This window comes from Peromyscus maniculatus, chromosome 7, assembly GCF_049852395.1.
Source record: "Peromyscus maniculatus bairdii isolate BWxNUB_F1_BW_parent chromosome 7, HU_Pman_BW_mat_3.1, whole genome shotgun sequence".
In the NCBI taxonomy this organism is placed as follows: Eukaryota; Metazoa; Chordata; class Mammalia; order Rodentia; family Cricetidae; genus Peromyscus; species Peromyscus maniculatus.
This window is the reverse complement of record NC_134858.1, coordinates 64,490,667-64,510,744: the sequence shown is the minus strand read 5'-3', so window position 1 is coordinate 64,510,744 and position 20,078 is coordinate 64,490,667. Positions and strand designations below refer to the sequence as shown.

Below are 20,078 nucleotides of genomic sequence, written 5' to 3'. Positions count from 1 at the left end.
TTTAATCACTGGGCATCTCAGTGATGCCCAGGGCTTAGTATTATTAAGGTGTGCATACGGTGGCAAGAGGGTGTTTGCTGATGGGACACTGGACAGGAAACTTGTCTAAGGATGTCACCTGTGTTTGGGGAGGGGAGAAGCAAGAAAGAAGGGAGAGTGGGGAGGAGGAGAAAATAAGGAAAGAGAGGCTAGAGGGAGAGAGAGAAAATCAAGTGGGAAGAGAAAGAGAGGGAAAGAAATAGAACTAAAGTAAGTGAAGGCGATAAAGAAAGGATAGAGCGAGGAATGAGGGAAGCCAGAGCAAAAGCAGGCAAGAAAGAGAAGAGGCGGAGGGGAGTGGAAGTAAAGAGATAGGGAGGAAAGAGGCATGAAAGAGAGGAAGAAAGAAGAAAGCGATAAAGGGAGGGGAGGAACCAGTGAGGACTAGGAGCCAGAAGGCAGAAAGGAGGCCAGGAACAGACAGACGCTCGATGCGCTCGTCGCTCACACTTAGGGACTCAACTGCGCGGGACTGTAAGGCTCCGCCCCCGCCCCGCCCCTCGTCCTGCCCGCCGCGGGCCGGGCCTGCGCGAGCGGGGAGGCAGCGGGCTCGACAGCGGCGACATGTACCGGCTCCTGTCAAGTGTGACAGCTCGGGCTTCGGCCGCCACGGGCCCGGCCTGGAGCGGAGGACGGCGCGGGGCGCACGGGCGACCCGCCCTGCCCGTGCTGGGCCTTGGCTGGGCCGGGGGCCTGGGGCTCGGGCTCGGGCTGGCGCTCGGGGCGAAGCTGGCGGTGGGGTTGCGGGGCGCCGGCCCCATTCAGTCCCCCGTGGACCCCGAGGCTGCGGGCGCCGAGCTGCCGCACGAGCAGGCCTCGAGCCCCGGGAGCCCGCACACGCCTGCACCGCCCGCAGCCAGGGGCTTCTCCAGAGCCATCGAGAGCAGCCGCGATCTGCTGCATCGGATCAAGGTGCGGGCCTAGCGGACGCCAGGGCGGCGGCTTCCGAGACAGATTTCCCGTTTCCCGACCCGCCCGGCCGCGGGTTGACGCTCTCGGGGTTGCTCAAGTCGCAGCTGAGGTCACCGGCCGCAGAGGGGACCGCCCCTTCCCCTTTAGAGAGCGAGCCCTGTGAACCCCTCGCAGGCCACCGCAAACTGAGCAGAGCCCTTGCCCCCTGTGGGCGGGGCCGGAGAGTGGGCGGGGTCTGAGTGGGCGGGGCCAGGAGGCCCAGCCTGAGAGCGCCTCTTGTGTGCAGAGACTGCACTTTTGAACCAACTAGATCTTTTCTTCTTTTCTCTTAGGATGAGGTTGGTGCACCCGGCATAGTGGTTGGAGTTTCTGTAGATGGAAAAGAAGTCTGGTCCGAAGGTGGGTTGAGCAAGTATTATTTAGTGGACTCATTTTGTTACTTAGTGAAATAAAATACTGATATTTTACTGGAGTTACAAAAAGTGGCACATACTGTAGAGACAATGTATCTGTCGAATAATCAGGCGGTTTTTATCCATCCCTGCAAAGTTAAAATGTAACTAACCGAGCTAGGAGTGCAGCTCAGTGGAATCACTTGTGTAACCTTAATGTGTAAAGCCTGGCTTCAAATCCAAAAGTAAGTAAATAATTAAAATGTTACTTAAGTAAAATGGAAATGTTCAAAATGGCTTGTTTCTTCTTCCAGTTTACTCTTAAGAGTGGATTTATTGATTTGAAAATGGAATGTAGAACAATCCATTAAATATCTACTATCACATTGTAGCCCTTGTAGATAGCCCTGATGAGTAAATAAAATGTCAGCTCCTCTATATTTTATTCTTTAATTCAGTAAGTTTTTTATTCCCCATTTTTATAAAAGGCACTATAGTAAATACTAGGGACACACAATAGCCCTTGTCCTTAATGAGTTACAACCTATAATTATTATTTTTGCAATCTGTTATTATTTTTATTAGGCAGAAGTGTTAACTGTTTTTTGTTTTGATCAAGAAAAAGCTTGAAGTGGTTTGGGATGCAGCTCAGTTGGTAGAGTGTTTGATCTTGGGCACAAGCCCTCAGTATGATCTCCTGTACCACATAATGGTATGGACCTATGGTCCCATTGCTCTGGAGGTGGAAGCTTGGGGATCAGAAGTTCAAGGTCACACAGTTGCCAGCCTGAGTCAGGTGAGACCCTGGTCCCCACTCCTATCCCACAGTTAGAAGCTTTGAGAGACGCAGTTCTATTCGTTTTGTGATAAGTTTATCAAGGCACTGTTTCAGAATATAACTTCACTGTTGCAGACAAATTGCTTCAGGTCGTCACCTCGGTTTTTAGTAAATGATATTTCAGACATTATTTAAGGAAAGCAGTAGTTTTAGAAGACATTGCTGGCGGCAGTGAGGCTCTGAACAATTACACTTCCCCTGAGTATATGTCTATTCTAATCAATATAACTAATTGGTGAAAAATCTTGTGGTAAAAAATCTAACTAGCCAGGCATGGTTACCCATGCCTATAACCCTAGCACTGAAGAGCTGGGGCAGGAGGATCCCCTTGAGTTTGAGGCCACCTGGGGTGTATACAGCAAGATTTTGACTCAGAAAGCACAACAGGGGCAGGGCTGAGGGATGACTCGGAGGTTAAAAACACTTGCTGTTCCTGCAGAGCGTCCAGATTAGGTTCCCACGTGGCGGCTCATAGCTGTAACTTCAGTTCCAGAGGATCCGATACTTAGGTCTAGCCGCTGTGGGCATACATCTGATATGTAGGAGCGTTTTTCCTGCATGTATGTCTGGGCACCATGTGCATGCTTGGTGCCCAGAGAGTCCAAACTTGACAATCTGAGGTCAATCCCAGAGGCCCATATGATGGAAGGAGAGAACCACCTCTTGCAAATTGTCCTCTGGCTTCTATATGTGCACATACATTTATGTATGTATGTATGTACATACACACACACTCACACACACAACCAGGGAGGATTATGGAGAGAGAGAATAAAAGTAATAAAAAGAATGTAATAAGTGCCAGCTTTGTAAGTGGGAGTTTTATAGAAATATTTTCATTTACCACTTTATTTTTTCAGACTCGGTTCTTTATATTTCTAACATCTAATTGCACACTTTTACCCTGTACAGAAGATGAAAACCAAACTTTGTTTTTCTAGAAGAAGCTTTTAAAAATTAGCATTATATTGTTTTTCTGCTGGTTGCAGCTGGATTTAATGGGTGGCTAGGGAATTTGACATGTTTTTACATTCATTTTATGGCTAGCTATTTTAAAGAACTCAGTGATGATACTCAAAAATGGAGAAGACTACAATATAAAGAATATGAAGAATGGTGACATTTACTTTAAAAACGGTAAATTATTTAAAATGTGGAATAGCAAGCATGATGATATAGATCTGGCTGTAACATCTATCACCCCACTTCTGGTACCAAAATCTATATTAGTCAGGTTTCTCTAGAGTAATAGAAGCTATAATATATATGTATATATATGTATGTATGTATATATGTGTGTGCATGTATGTATGTATTCTCACTGGTATGTTATACAGTTTATACTGGAATTACATTTTAAATATTTAATAGAATTATTTGGTTTCTGCTTTTGTTTCATATATTTCTTTTTCAATCTAGATGATATATATATATATATACACAGAGAGAGAAAGGGATATATATGTATACATATATACATATACATGTGTATACATATATATTGTGTGTATGTATATATAAAGGGTATTTATTAGAATGACTTACAGGCTATAGTCCAGCTACTCCAACAATGGCTGGGTATGAATGGAAAGTCCAAGAATTGCTTAGTCCACAAGGCTGGATGTCTCAGCTGGTCTTCAGTCCATGCTGGAATCCCAGAGAAGTAGGCTCTAATGCCAGTGAAGGAATGGACTTGCTAGCAAGGTGAGGGTAAGTGGACAGAGAGAGAAAGCTTCCTTCTTCCATGTCCTTCTATAGACTTCTAGCAAGAGGCTTGGCCCAGATTAGATCCAGATTAAGGGTGTGTCTTCTTGCCTCAAAGATCTGGATTAGAAAGTAGATCTTTCCATTTCAAATTAAGCAGAATCCCCTAGCAAGTGCCTCCATCTTAGTGTTTTGATTAATTCCAGATGTAGTCAAGTTGACAACCAAGAATAGCCATCACAAAACCTGTAATCCCAGATGGAAGCAGGAGTATCTTGAGTTCAAGGTATGTGGCAAGACCCTGTCTGAAAAACACAAAAAGAGGTGTAATCATCATATGTTAAGATAAGAAAAATTAATAATATCTGAAAATATCAGATGGGAAATTGTTGAGTGCCAGGTAAAATTCCAGTTCAGCTATAAACTTAAATCATTAGGCTTCCTATCATCAGTATAGGCAAGACTCTCATCCCTCCTGAGTCCAGTTTAAATATCTCATAAAAGTAGTGTGTTTTAATTGATCCAATTTCAGTGTCAGACTTTTTGCTTTATTTCCCTTGAAGGTTTAGGCTACGCAGATGTGGAGAACCGGGTCCCCTGCAAACCGGAGACGGTCATGAGAATCGCAAGCATCAGCAAAAGCCTCACCATGGTGGCTCTGGCCAAACTGTGGGAAGCAGGGAAGCTGGATCTGGACCTCCCGGTGCAGCATTACGTCCCCGAGTTCCCAGAAAAAGAATACGAGGGTGAAAAGGTAGTGGCACCCCCAGTTCCTTCACCCACTGGTATGTCACATGGTCTACACTGGAATTATAGTTTTAATAGCTAATAGAATTCTTTGGGTTCTGCTTTTGTTTCATCGATTTCATTCTCAATCTAGATGATACTCTATCTGTTGGCTACATTTCTGTAATTTAGAGCAAGGGTCTGTCTGTACATGGCCTTTTTCCGCAGCGGTCCTGAGTGGAGACTATTAGTCTTCCAAGGCTGTGGGCTTGTTATTTGCAGGTTAACACTGTAATTGAATTCATTTTTTTTTTTAATTTTGATTTTTCGAGACAGGGTTTCTCCGTGTAACAGCCCTGGCTGTCCTGGAACTCACTTTGTACAATGGGCTAGCCTCAAACTCACAGAGATCCGCTAGCCTCTGCCTCTTGGATGCTGGGATTAAAGGTGTGTACCACCATGCTGTAATTGAATTTTTATGGTTTTGTTTTAGGTTTCTGTCACAACAAGATTATTGATTTCCCACTTAAGTGGAATTCGCCATTATGAAAAGGACATGAAAAAAGTGAAAGAGGAGAAAGCTTATAAAGCCCTGAAGATGATGAAAGGGTTAATGCCATCGGACCAAGAGAAAGAACCGAAAGAAAAGGGAGGCAAGAATCACGAAAAGAGCGACTCCCCCAAGGCAAAAGCCGACCAGGAGAATGAAGGCAGGTGTCGGCACTCAAAGCCGGGCAAGAAAAAGAATGATTTTGAACAAGGCGAATTGTATTTGAAAGAGAAATTTGAAAATTCAATCGAATCCCTACGATTATTTAAAAATGATCCTTTATTCTTTAAACCTGGTGAGTGCTAACTCCCTCCCCTAAGTTGTTATTGAAGTATTCTTTCTTCAGGAAACCCAAGATGGCCATCCTGACTGCTGTCAGTAAGGTTAATGATTGTAACGGGCCAGTATAGTGTCTGCCGTGTGTGTGTGTGTGTGTGTGTGTGTGTGTGTGTGTGTGTGTGTGTGTGTGTGTGTGTGGTGCCCATGCCTGTGGAGGCCAGAGGACAACCTTGTATGTCATTCCTCAGGAAGAGTTGGCCTTGGTTTTTGTTTTTTACATTTTATTTGTTTGTTTGTTTATTGTGATGTGTGTGGAGTTCAGAGGACAACTTCCAGGAGTCGGTTCTTCTTCCACCATGTGGTCCCAGGGATTGAACTCAGGGCATCAGTCTTGGCAGCAGATACCTTTATCTGTCTAGCCATCTTGCCAGCCCCACCTTATTTTTGAGACAGAGTCTCATTGACTGGAGCACACCAATCAGTCTGGGCTACCCGGCTGGTCCCAGCCTGTCTCTGCCTCCCTAGGATTGCAAGTGCATCACCCTGACTATTTCATGTGGGTTCTGGGGGTTGAACTGAGGTGCTCCTGCTTGCCTTACAAGCTCTTTCCCAACTGAGCTATCTCCCTTAACAGCCAGGCAGGTAGCTGCTCAGCTTCAGTGTCATGGAAGGTTGCCCAGGCATAGAAGATGCTCGGTACCAAGATATTCACGGGAACTGTGGAGAGTGTTGAAATAATCATTCACCAAACAAAACCTCAAAGGTGGGGAGGCAAGGGTGTTGCTGCTACACTTGTATTTGGCTAGTGTGTGAAGGGCTCAGCAGCCTGTTTTATACTTTTGTTCCTTAAGAAGCTAGGGTTCATCAACTTTACTTCCCCTAAAAGCTAAACTATAAAAAGAATTGTTTTTTTCTTTGAGACCGTGGCTTACTGTGTAGCTCAGGCTGGCCTCAAATGTGGTTCCCCTGCCTCAGTCTCCCCACTGCTGAGATTACAGGTGTGCAGCACCATGCTTGGCTTTATCTTTATCTTTACTTTCCTTGAATTTACTGCGGATTGATGCACTATTTTCATTTTGAAAGTCATTTTATGGGACTGGAGAGAATGCTCAGTGGTCAAGAGCAAGCATGTATTTATTGCTGTCACAGAGAACCTGAGCTCAGTTCCCAGCACCCACATCTGGTGGTTCATAGCCACCCCTAACTCCAGCTCCTTCCTGGGACTCTCATGCCCTCTTCAGGCCTTCCCTCAATGGGCACTCAATTCCCCCGTGCACATAATTTTTTAAAATATATAAATAAAAGATTTTACTATGAATCAACATTTTTATATAAATATAATTAAGAAGGCCAATGAAAACAAAATTATGTATTTTGTATTTAAAAATAAAGTTTCTATCCATTTTTAGTATGGATCAAAAATCTTAAGAAATCAAAACCCAAAGTGAACCATATGTGTATATATTAATATTTAAGCATGTATTTGAAATGAGATTTTTATGTTTACATACATTTTATTAAAATAGTTGGGTGGTGATAGTGCACACTTTTTTGTTTTGTTTTGTTTTGTTTTTTCAAGACAGGGTTTCTCTGTGTAGCTTTGCGCCTTTCCTGGAACTCACTTGGTAGCCCAGGCTGGCCTCGAACTCACAGAGATCTGCCTGGCTCTGTTTTTTTAAATTTATTTATTTATTTATTTATTTATTTATTTATTTATTTATTTATTTATTTATTTATTTATATCTGCCTGCCTCTGGCTCTTGAGTGCTGGGATGGTGCACACTTTTAATCCCAGCACTCAAGAGGCAGAGGCAGGCAGATATAAATAAATAAATAAATAAATAAATAAATAAATAAATAAATAAATAAATAAATAAAACTCATATGCCTAGTTGTACCTTAAACACTGGGATGTATTGAGGGAACACGGCATTTATTTGATTAGGACTAGCTTGCTGTATGGTTCAATGGTTGAGCACTGGCCTACCATGTGCAGTGAAGTCTGTGTTGCTATGGAGATGGCCTGTAAAGCTTTTTCAAGGGCAAACCTAAATTCAAGGGCAACCTGTGACTCAGTTCATCCCCCCCCCCCTTAGCATTCAAAACTTCTGGGCAATCTGATAGCTAGAAGGAAAATGCCTTTAGGTACACATTTTGGAGAAGTAGCTCTGAGCCCTAATGACCTCTAAAACTCTAGTTAAGGGCTGATATCCCCAGAGACCCAGCAGCTCTGCTCTGCCCTTTAAATATCCCAATCTGTACAACAGCATTGTTCTGCCTTTTATCTGTAAAAAGAAAGCCAGAGAGTCTGTGTGTCTCTCTGCACATGTCATTCCTCTTCTCTCCAGGAACTCCAAGTTTTAGCTTTTGCCATGCTGGCCACTTGTCTGGGGATCAATCCTAGCACTTTCAATTTGCCCCCCAAAAGACAATTGATGGAGAAATCAAATTTGCTTTTCTTCCACCTTTCTATTTGATTGCCAGTTTGAAGAATTTGTTTTGTTTTGAGGTGGAATATATTTGCTTATTTTATTTTCAGATAAAAGAGCAGATTCATACAACTTTGCAGTCCCTGTGTTGATTATTATTTATTCTTGTGTCCTGGAGCAGGCCTGATTAAACATGGACGTTACAAAGTTAACTGGGTGTGTTAGCACGTCATCCATAACATTTTTAGATGTTGAAGTAAAATATTACAGCTTTAAAAGCATAACTGTTTTCAGTAGAGATATGTTTTGCATGTTTGAATAATAATCAAGCGTCTTCTTCCCTTCTCTCCACGCAATGATGTCTCAAGGTAGTCAGTTTTTGTATTCAACATTTGGCTATACCCTGCTGGCAGCCATAGTGGAAAGAGCCTCAGGATATAAATATTTGGACTATATGCAGAAAATTTTCCATGACTTGGACATGCTGACGACTGTACAGGAAGAAAACGAGCCAGTGATTTACAACAGAGCAAGGTAAACTGACACCTGCTGTGTCCAGCTGTGTCACATCTTAACATTGTGCTGTCAATTTACAAAACAGGCCATCCTCACTTCCATTCCAACATCCAGCTCCAAGGCCGCATGCTTGGAGCTTCTGTATGTGCCTGTTTTTTATGAGTAAAGTAAAGAAATAAATATGTCTGTGGTGCCCCAAGATGCTTAGTAAGCACATGATGTCTCACATCTGTGATCCCAGCACCAGGAGGATGAGGCACAGGGATTACTGGGAGTTCAAGACCCCCCTAGACTGCATAGTGAGTGCCAAGCTAGGATGGGAAGGCAGGCATGAGAACAATAAAGAAAAAAACAATCATGATTTAAGCATCTGAGTAGTTAAGCCAAAAGTCTACCTATCATGTACCTAGACAATTTGGTCTTTAAACATCTTTGCTTATTTTTAATGTTGTGTTTACCTCTTATTTTTCATTACTGAAAGTTTATTTTGAAGTAATTCATACTTAGTAAAAGTTGCAATAGTATAAGAAATTCACATAGACCTGTCATCCAGATTGCCCACATGTTATATAGTTATGCCATATTTATATTATCTGATTGTATGTTTGTGTTTCCTAAACTACTTGGAAATACTATGCAGACATGGTATTCATTACTCATAAATGCTTACATGTACATCTTCTAAAAATGAGACCATTCGTGCAGTGCAATGGTTTAATCAAATCTGCAAACTTTATTCCAATTTTGCCAATTGTTCCAGTAATGTCCTTTGTAACATACACTCACACATGCACATAGTGTTTTGTCCAAGGACTGATCCAGTATCTTGCATTTCATTTACTTGTTCTGGGTTTCTGAAGTTGCATTTCGTAAACTTGTCCCATTATTGGTAACAGTGTTTTAGTGGCTTTATTGAAGTGGTAGCAGATTTCTCTTCTATTTTTTTAAAAGATTTATTTATTTATTATGTATAGTGTTCTGCCTGCATGTTCTGCCTACAGATGGTTGTGAGCCACCATGTGGGTGCTGGGAATTGAACTCAGGACCTCTGGAAGAACAGCCAGTGCTCTTAACCACTGAACCATCTCTCCAGCCCCTCTCTGCTTTCTACATTTGTTGGTTGAAATTATATTAGAAGAAAACTATTTTCCTCCCTTATTACCTAGATGTTTATTTATACTACTATGCATTTGTAGGTTACTGTGATCAATAAGTCATAATCTGTCATTGCCATTATATGGGTAAATGGTTATCCGTTTGCATATGTTGTTTGTTTGGTTGGTTTTGGTTTTTCGAGACAGGGTTTCTCTGTGTAGCTTTGCGCCTTTCCTGGAACTCACTCTGTAGACCAGGCTGGCCTCGAACCCACAGAGGTCCGCCTGCCTCTGCCTCCCGAGTGCTGGGATTAAAGGCGTGCACGACCACCCGATGTTTGTTTGTTTTTTTGAGACAGTTTTTCTGTGTAGCCTTGGCTGTCTTAGAACATGTTCTGTAGATCAGGCTGGCCTCAAACTCATAGAGCCCCACCTGCCTCTGCCTCCTGAGTGCTAGTATTAAAGGCATTCACCTCCACTGCCAAGCATGCATATTTATATATATTTATAATTATTAGTTATGTGTATGTGTGTGTGCTTATATAATTTATGTGCAGGTGCTCATGGAGGCTAGAAGAGGGTGTCAGATCCCCTGAAAGTGGAATTTCAAGCCATTGTGAGCCTCCTAGTTTGGTTGCTGGGAACTGAACACATGTCTTCTGCAAGAGCAGTAAGTGCTCTTAACTGCTAAGCCATCTCTCCAGCCTCGTATATGTGTATATTTTTATTTTTGGAATTTTGAGACTTTTATTATGTAGCCCAGACTGGCCATGAACTCAAAATCCCTCTACCTCAACCTTCTGAGAGCTGGGATCAGAAGAAGTATATAATACTGTGCCCAGTGCATTTTTCTTTTCTTTTTTTTTTTTTTTTTTTTTTTTTTTGGTTTTTCGAGACAAGGTTTCTCTGTATAGCTTTGCGCCTTTCCTGGAACTCACTTGGTAGCCCAGGCTGGCCTTGAACTCACAGAGATTCTCCTGGCTCTGCCTCCCAAGTGCTGGGATTAAAGGCATGCGCCACCACCGCCTGGCGCATATTTTAATTAGTGTTTTATAGTTGATATTCTGTATACTAATGGTGAACATTCAGATGTTCATGTTTGTGTGTTCATTGGGTTAGAATGAGGAATGCTCTCATTACTATGGATTCGGTTTTTAAAAATTGAAAGATACTTAATGAAGTATAACCAATGAAAATTTTTAATCATAATTTTTGTTAGAAACTTGTAATTTTTCCTTGCATATTTCCAGTAATAAGCTTCAAAGGGCCTTATTGGCACTTTCAAAAGAAACAGGTGAAATGGCCGTACTTTGGGAGTTTTTAAGCTTTATTTTCCCATCTCTACATTAGTTTTGTTTACTCTTACATTGTTTGGACTCAATTATCATTTTAAGTTGCCACCTTATTTTAAAGGATTAACTATGTGTTGCAAATCCATCTGTGGCCCAAAAGACAGAGAAGAAATTAGGTTAGCAACAAGCAGTGCACTGTACCTTTTTTAAAAGCCCTCGGCTCTTGAGCGCCTGAGACGCTCAGTGTGGGATCACATCGCCCCCCCCCCCCCCCCAGTGTTAGCTGTAGGTCTAGTATCACACTCTACTTCAGATGTAAGAAGAGGACAATGCAAATTCCAAGGTTGACAGCGGAACTGAAAGAAAGACTCTCCAGGGCCAACAGCACACTTATACGAGCTTATGTGATTTAGATCTAATATTTGAAAATGAGTATCTAAGTCTGTATGTGAGGGCTGAGCTTTGCTTTTAAAGTTCATTTCTCTCTCTCTCTCTCTCTCTCTCTCTCTCTCTCTCTCTCTCTCTCTGTGTGTGTGTGTGTGTGTGTGTGTGTGTGTGTGTGTGTGTGTGTAAGTCCATGAGTGTGCATTCAGAAGCCAGGGAGTCAGGTATCTTGCTCCGTCTTTCTTTACCCTACTCCCTTGAGATAGGTTCTCTTACTGAACCTTGGCTAGCCTGCCAGCAAGCTCCTGGGGTCCACCTGTCTCGGGCTCCAGCACTGGAGTCCCAGGCATGTGTGCCATACTCAGCTCTTACACGGAGGGTAAGGACTCTAACTCAGGTCCTTGTGCTTACACACAGTGCTCTTGCCCACTGGGCCCTCTCCCTAGCCAAGCCTGTTTCTAATCTGAAAAGCAAGGCTTTGGAACTGTGCAGACTGTAGATCAGCTATCATCTGCTGTTTTGTAACTTGAAAAAAATCAAACGCAGCACGTGATGGAAAGTCAGCCTCATTTTAGCTCTCATTCTTTGAAAAGCGACAATGGATATTCTTTAGTGGAAGGGAGGGTCCTATCAGTTCAAAGGTAAATTTTATTTGTTTGGATTTTTAAAAAAGATTTATTTAATTTATAAAAATTATGTATGTGTGTGATTGGGTGTAGGTCTGTTCATGAGTCAGTGCCAGTGGGGTCCACAGGAGACTGCAGATCTCTGGAGACACAGGAGACTGTGAGCTTCTAGATATGGGTGCTGGAACTGAACTCCAGTCCTCTGTAAGGGCAGTGTGCGCTCTTAACTGCTGAGCCGTCTTTCTAGCCCTGATTTGCTTGGATTTTGATAGGACCTTAATGATCCCATCTGAAAGTGGTAGTTGACTCGTTTTAGTGAAAAGTACTGCTGATATAAAGTAAGGCTCCAGGGCTGAGGATGGAGCTCAGTGACTAGAGTGCCTGCCTAGCAGGCCCAAAGTCCTGGGTATATATGCCGCAGCACTCCTAAAACCAGACATGGCAGCACAGCCTTTAAACCCAACATACCTTGGGTTTAAGAACAGCCTGGGCCAGTAGAGACTTTGTCTCAAACAAACAAAACACAAACATAAAACAGGACACTAAAAACAACATTGCCTCTACCTTATTTTGATTGGATTTGATACAGTATTTCTTTAGGCCTTTAAACTCAACTCTGATTCTTTTCTGTATTTTGGGTTTTTTTTTTGTTATTGTTGTTGTTATTTGTTTGTTTGTTTTGAGACAGAGTCTATGTAGCCCTCGCTGTCCCAGAACTGGCTGTGTAGACCAGGTTAGCCTTCTACTCACAGAGATCCTCTGCCTCTACCTCCTGATGCTGGGACTAAAGGGGTGCGTCATCACACCTGGCATTCTTTGTAGTTTTTTTTTAATATTAAAGACACTAGTTTGGTTTTTTTTTTGGGGGGGGGCTGTTCATGGAGTAAAGCTCATCTTTTTAAAAATATGTACCCAGGCCAGGAGTAGCAGGCACACACCTTTAATCAAAGCACTCAGAAGGTAGAGGCAGGTAGATCTCTGGGAGAACAAGGCCAGCCTGGTCTACAAAGTGAGTTCCAGGACAGCCAGGGCTACATAGTAAGACCCTGTCTCCAAAACAAACAACAACAACAACACCCACAAAAATATGTACCCAGAAAAACTTTAAGTAAAATTTAGTAACCACATTTCTTTCTTTTAGTTTTCTATACTATTTCATAGAAAATGAGATGTTCACAGCTTTGTTAGTCTACTGGCCTGTTGACATAATCACACTTGTTATAATCATGTCTGATGTAATACCCTGACCAATGCTTCTTAGAGTTACTGAAAGAATCTTTGTCTCCTTTGTCGCTTCATCATGTATGTGTGCACGTGTTCAATGTATCACCATTGAGACAGAACATGATGATACACGACTGTATTTGGTAAAGCTGAAACAAGAGGAAGAAGAGAGAGAGGCCAGCCTGGGCTACAGAACATGTTGTAAGCCAGCCTGGACAATAGCGAGATCCTGTCAAACAGAAAAACAAAATAGTGAAACCTGAGGTCCATCACCTGTTTAAAGTATTTCCCCCAGCATCTTATACCTCAAAATCTGAATTTGTCTTTGGTCAGAACTGTAGCCCAATGCCGAAGTTTGCTGTAAGGAAAGGAGCATTGCAGTTCATGCCTAGCTGACTCCATTGTTGTCCTGAATAAATCTGAGGCTTTCTTAGAAGCAAGAATAGGAACAGAAGGGCTGGAGAGATGGCTCACCGGTTAAGAGCATTGGCTGTTCTTCCAGAGATCTTGAGTTCAATTCCTAGCAGCTAGCTACATGGTGGCTCACAGCCATCCATAGTGAGATCTGGCGCCCTCTTCTGGCATGCGGGCATACATGCAGGCAGAACACTACATAACAATTAAAAAAAAAGAATAGGAACAGATTTTATATAGGTAATATACAATGTTGATTCTGTAGAGCAAAATACACTGTCTAGATAGTAAATGAAATAAGTCTAAGCTAGCATCCACAAGAGCATAGTAGATGATTTTGCCTTTAAAGGAGCTTGGTTTGTTGGTGAGGAAATCCCTAGTCAATCCATTGCTTTATTAGATCTTGTTAAGTGTTTTCTGTTGGCGCAGTATGTGCAATAAAAACCTTTGGTTTGGGAGCTGGGCAGGCTCAGCGTTAGAGTACAGTACCATATGAACAAAGGAGAGCCCTCTGGTTCCTAAGTGGATGGACTAAAACAAGAAAAAGGAGTCTTCTGGACTGTGGCACTTAATATTATGGGACGCCTTCGCCTTCTGTTTGCTTCCTGGTGTCTTTCAGAACTAAGCATTGCTCTTGTTCTAAGTTCTTCCATGCCCTTAGCTGACAGACGAGCAGGCTCAGTCTCATTGTAGGGTTTTTGGTTTTCTTCTTCCTTTTCAATTTTTCAGTGAGTTTTATTAGTAGTTTCACCATGGTTCAGGGCCCCCTTCACTACTCAGATATAGTGACAGGGGACAGAGGAGGAGCAGGGTAGAGCCAGGTCAGCTCTTCCCAGGAAGTGCATCTCCTGCTTGGAAGTCCTCCCAGGCCGAGACCCAGGATGTGGCATGTCCACGTGCAGCTGCCCCTTTTGTGGTTGTTGGCTTCCTAACAGCAGGCCAAGTCCAGGCGGTTCTGCCAGCAGTTCCTGGTCTGGTTCCGACTTGGGAAGGGGCTGTCAAGAGGGGCAGCCTTGTGGTTCTTACTTCTCTGCTCCCTCTTTCGTTTTTGGACAGGCTTTCTCTGTGTAGCTCTGGCTGTCCTGGAACTCACTCTGTAGACCTGGCTGGCCTCAAACTCACAGAGATCCGCCTGCTTCTGCTTCCCAAGTACTAGGAGCAAAGGCATGCGCCACCTCAGTCACAGTGCTAACTCCTAAAGCTGCCCAGGAAGAGCTCAGTGCAGCCTTAGCAAAGATGGTGATGTTGGACAGGATGCTTCACTTGAAACGTTAATGCTAAGTGAGATTGCTGTTGATGGCTGCATTCTGTGCCGCACAACACAATGCTGTGGTTTGCTGTGCTGGGGCTGGAACCCAGGACCTCACCCATGCTAGGCAAGAGCTTTGCCACAGAGCTTCACCTCCAGATCCTTATAATATGTATTTTATAAATTTAGCTGTTTTCTAAGCCTCTCATACCAGTTAAAATAGAAGTAATACGTAAATGCTTTGGAAACATTAAGCAGTGTTTTTAAAATGAAAATATTTTGAATTTCTAAGTTTGTAGCTGTGCGTTCTTGCGGTTATATAATGCTTCTCTTTTGTAAATGTGGAGAATTCCAAGTAAGTGGAGGCTGTTTGTCATCTGGCTTCACTTCAGTTATTCAGTTACAACAAACTACCAGAAACTTTCAAGAATCTGTGTTCCATTTTTAAAGAAGAAAGTCCCTAGGAGTTTAAAATAGTTTCGTTTACCATTCTACTGAACAAAATTGTTTTCACAAAAAGCTAACTTGTTTTCTGTCCAAAGAAATTGAGAGATTCAAGTTTAGAATCTGCCTATATAAAGTTTAGATTTCTAAACTAAAGACTGTAATTCTCTGTAATTTTATATTTAAAGGAAGAATGAATGAGGGTTCCTAATGTCCAACCTTTGTAAGTGTTTTCAAATGATTTACTGTGAAAAGGAAGTTACTTTAAAAAAAGATTAGTTATTTTTATTTTACATGTGTATGTGCTTTGCCTGCATCTATGTATGTGTACTACATGCATGCCTGGTGCCCATGGAGGTCAGAAGTAACCTCCTGAAACTGGAGTTACAGACAATTGTAAATTGTACAGCTATAATTGTGAGCTACCATGAGTGTGCTGAGGATCAAACCCAGGTTCTCTGCAAGAGCAGCAAGTGCTCTCAACCACTGGGCCGTCTCTCCAGTCCTGTCCTCCTCCACACACACACTTCTTTTTGTTGTTGTTGTTGTTACTTTAGACACATGCCTGTCTCTATCCTATCCTCTATCCTATTTCATCCTATGAGTTGGGCTGTTAGAGGATACAGTGGAATCTTGAAAGAAAAAAATTGAGTCATTTTTCAAACTATGTATTCTTCTAGTCCCTCCAAAGTTATGAATCTTGAAAGGAGGATATAATTTTGGGAGGGAGAAGGCCCAGGTGATTGCAGTAAACCTATTTCAGCCCTTCTTCAAAAGCACATTAGAGAATTATTAGTGTTAGTAGAAAATCCAGTTGTTGGGGCTGGAGAGCTCAGAGAGAAGGACCCAACAGGAGTACCAGGAAGTTGGTCAACAGTGACACAGGGACGAAGCAGAGGAGGACCTAAGCAGGAACTAGAGGATCATGGGAACAGGCACCTGATTTTAAGGGCTATAGAATAATGGAAGTTATACTCTGTAATATAGACTAAATGGAAAGGTGAGTAAGGAGAAGAGCAGATGTGAACTTTTTGATGTAGTTCAGGAGTAAATAAATAGATACAAGAGACTGAAGATTGTAGCTAGGATACTTTTTTTCTTCCCTTTGGAAGAAATGTGAGCATTTTTGTGAGCTGAGATGTGGGAAACAGTTCTTAGCACAATATAGAAAATCCTTCGTGGTCTGTCTCCTGTCCCATGTCTACTCCTCCAGCGTTTTGTCTTGTTGCTCACCCCTCAAGATGCTCCTTAGCCAGGCTGAACCTCCTTGCTCCTTGCTATGGCCTCAGTCATGCGTGTATCGTCCTGTTTGGGTTTCTCACACTGACCGTGCTGGTCAGTCCATAACCCGTTTCTAAAAGGGTGATCCAGGACCAGCAGAATTGGCATCATCTGGAGCCTTGTTAGAAGTGTGGGATTTGAGGCCCCTCCCCAGACCTGTTGAGGCAAAAGCCCCATTTTAGTAAAAATCTCCAAGAGTTGTAGCCTCTGCTAATTGTAAACACACTGTTTAGTAATTATCTAATGAGATAGTTGATGGTCTGGCAGGATATGGAAGAATTCATCATAGGTGGGACTTTACTTCAAAGTACATTTAGGACCTTTGGTACTTCCTCTGTGGAGGACCACTGGTTGTGTTACAGGTCGTGGAAGGAAGTGTGGATTTTATTCCCATTGCAGTTATAAACACTAGAGGGTTTTGGATGGATGAAAGACAGGGAAAACATAATCCATGGCTTCTGACTAGACCGTGGATTTCCAGGAGAGAAAACAATGTGAAAAGTGTATCCAGTGGAGTTAAGTTTTTGGGGGCAAAACAAGACAATCACAGATGCAGATGTGGAGCCAGGTGTCGAGGCACATATCTGTACTTCCACTTGACAGGCCAAGGCAGGAAGATTATGAGTTGGAGACCAACCTGGGTTACAGAATGGAACTCTGCCTCAAAAAATCAAACAAATAGCAACAAAAATCCCCAAATAAAAAAAGGTGTACACGGTAGAATTAATCTTTTTTAAAAACTGGAAGAAATGTTCTAAGTAAATACAGAAGCATGTGTGGTGGTGGTGGTGGTGGTGGTGGAAATATAACTTTTAGGTACATTCTGGCTCACTTTAGATGGCCCTGATCTTCTCAGTAAAGCAAATCGTGTGGTGTTGTTCTTCTTGGAGCCAATTTGGGTAGAATGTTGAGAGCGGAAGAGACTCCGGGTAACTGTTACAAACATAACCAAGGAATAGGCAAGAGAGGAAGGAACGTTTAATAACAACACCAAGGGCGGGGGGGGGGGGGGGGGGGGGGTGTGGCTCAGTGGTAGAGCACCACCTAGTATGCGCAAAGCCCCGGGCTCTGTCCCCAGCACTGATGTATGTATATCGTGGTGTCAGTCAGCTTTGCTGTATGGACTTATGCTTTACCTGGTCAAAAAGAAAGAAAAGGAAAACCAAAAGAAAGGAGGGTTGTCAAGATTGGCATATTGGTGTGGTCAGAGAATGAGACAATGTTCTGGTGAGACCATGGCCACAGCGGCTGATGATGGATGCCATAGAGCAGAAAAAGCAGGTGAAATCAGGAAGAATCCAAGGACCGAGAGCACAGGAGAGGGCCAGGGAGGCGGTGGAGGACAGAAGGAGGACAGAGATGTTCCATGCTGCAGAGGTGGGCAGCAAGCGGTGGTGACAGGAAGCCTTTTCCGAGTTTCAGATGTTAGGGTGCAATTCAGGCTGACTCCTGCTTATAAATAGTGGAGCTGTAATGAGCGTCCAGACGGATCCCTGGAGGGAGGCAGTTAGCAGACTCAGAACCTGAGAGCACCACTGTACGGATCATGAAAGAACAGATCCCCATGAGGAAAGTTTCGTCTTTTGTTTATTATTTGTGGTTTCATTGCACTTCCCTCTGGAGCCTCCTCATAGAGAACACAGACCCCTAGAGGTCAAGTGCTTTGTCCTTCCTTGACACTCTCCCAGCATCAGAATAGCACCTGGCCCTAAGAGATCCATCAATATTGTTAGATATGTAAGCAAACTACAGCTAGCATTTATTTCTTAAGCACCCATGAGAAATATGCAAAGTGCTCCCTACACACTCTCTGGATTCTGCATGGAAAGAATTAACCCCCAGATCACAAAGTACGATTCTGGAGTGGAGAGACAGCATCGCATGGCAGACTGCCTGGCTTTAAATCCAGCTCTGTCACTCCCAAGCTAAGTAATAACATTTATAATAACACCTCTGATGAGTTGTCAGGACAAATGAGTTTGTATCTAATGCTTATTAAAATGACCTGACATACAGTAATAACAATATAAGTATGTGTTTAATCAAAGTGATCATGTTACATCATCATACATGGCATTGGTATGCTATTTTTTTTTTGGTTTTATGTGACAGGGTTTCTCTGTGTAGTTTTGGTGCCTGTCCCAGATCTCTCTGTGTAGACCAGGCTGGCCTCGAACTCACAGAGATCCACCTGGCTCTGCCTCTCAGTGCAGGGAAAACACATAGTATTAACCAGTGCATTGTTATAAGTATTAAAAGTTAGATATGTTCAGTATGGGAAAAACATACCAATAGAAAAAATATTCTTTTTATGCTTTAGTTCATTAAGTAGATTACCTACCCAGTTATCATTGTCATTTACTCATATTGAGAATTTATGGTTAGTTTATAGTTGTATGTATGATTACTACATTGAAGTACAACCTGCCTCATTTGTACACATTCCTATTCATTGTCATATGTAAAGTCAATAATAATAGACTACTAAATTTTTAATGACCATTCTTACTTTATTTTAGATTTTATGTTTACAATAAAAAGAAACGTCTTGTCAACACACCTTATGTGGATAACTCCTATAAATGGGCTGGTGGTGGATTTCTGTCCACAGTGGGTGACCTTCTGAAGTTTGGGAACGCAATGCTGTATGGTTACCAAGTCGGGCTGTTTAAGAATTCAAATGAAAATCTCTTACCTGGATATCTCAAGCCAGAAACGATGGTGATGATGTGGACCCCAGTCCCTAACACGGAGATGTCCTGGGATAAAGAGGGCAAATATGCCATGGCGTGGGGCATTGTAGAGAAGAAGCAGACATATGGTTCCTGCAGGAAGCAGAGGCACTACGCTTCCCATACTGGAGGCGCAGTGGGCGCCAGTAGTGTCCTGCTGGTCCTGCCTGAAGAACTGGACCCAGAGGCCATAAATAACAAGGTTCCCCCACGAGGAATAATCGTCTCTATCATATGCAACATGCAGTCCGTTGGCCTCAATAGCACTGCTTTGAAGATTGCCCTAGAATTTGATAAAGACAGGGCCGACTAATCCTAAGTGGCACAGGTCCACAGTGAGCTTTCCGTTCTTTGAAATGTTGACGTTCCAAAATACATACAATTTTAAGAATACATTTGTAATAGAGTACAGTTAAATGTGGAGAATTATGTACCTCTAATTGCTTAATTTTGTAACTGCCTTTTTATTGTACAATTAGTTCTTTACACTCAGGGAAATAACAGTTATTTCTACTTTTTGAAAAAAAAGTGTTAACTCTTGAAATAAAATATTCTGATAAAAGACAGTACTTTTTAGTTTTTAGGGTTTTTATTTTTACTTTCTTTACTATCTTGCTGTGTAGCATATACTGGCTTTGAACTTTAATCTTTCTGCTTTACCTCCCCAGTCCCTGGCTTATAGGCATGAGCCACTACACTTGTCTAAAATATATATTATTTGAATGTGTAATAGAGAAAGCCTCATGTAATAGAAGACCTTTTAATGTAACAGTGAAAACACATTCATATATATATATATATATATTCCTCCCATCATTCCTGAGGCCCTGGAATTGAGTAATGCAGTTGGGCTGGTCCGGGACAGAGTCTAAAGAGGTTGCCAATAAGGTGTGGTAGTTGTCCCTGGGACTGGAGGAAAGTTTCCAAGATGGCCTGCAGTCGATTCTGTGGCT

The 20,078-nt window shown here is 42.4% G+C and overlaps 1 protein-coding gene across 2 annotated transcripts; it reads left to right on the top strand.

The window, feature by feature from the left end:
• The first annotated feature begins 550 nt into the window (after window positions 1-550).
• On the top strand, window positions 551-19,694 carry Lactb (lactamase beta). Of its 2 annotated transcripts, XM_006979303.4 has the most exons (6): window positions 554-951; window positions 1,284-1,350; window positions 4,449-4,639; window positions 5,105-5,456; window positions 8,238-8,403; window positions 18,913-19,694. In XM_006979303.4, exons 1-6 carry the CDS (start codon window positions 604-606, stop codon window positions 19,436-19,438), a joined length of 1,650 nt encoding a protein of 549 aa, XP_006979365.3. In that variant the 5' UTR covers window positions 554-603; the 3' UTR covers window positions 19,439-19,694. The 2 variants fall into 2 exon arrangements, with proteins under 2 accessions (XP_076432683.1, XP_006979365.3); XM_076576568.1 differs by lacking the exon at window positions 8,238-8,403 and having other exon boundaries at window positions 551-951; window positions 18,913-19,158.
• Window positions 19,695-20,078: the final 384 nt, after the last annotated feature.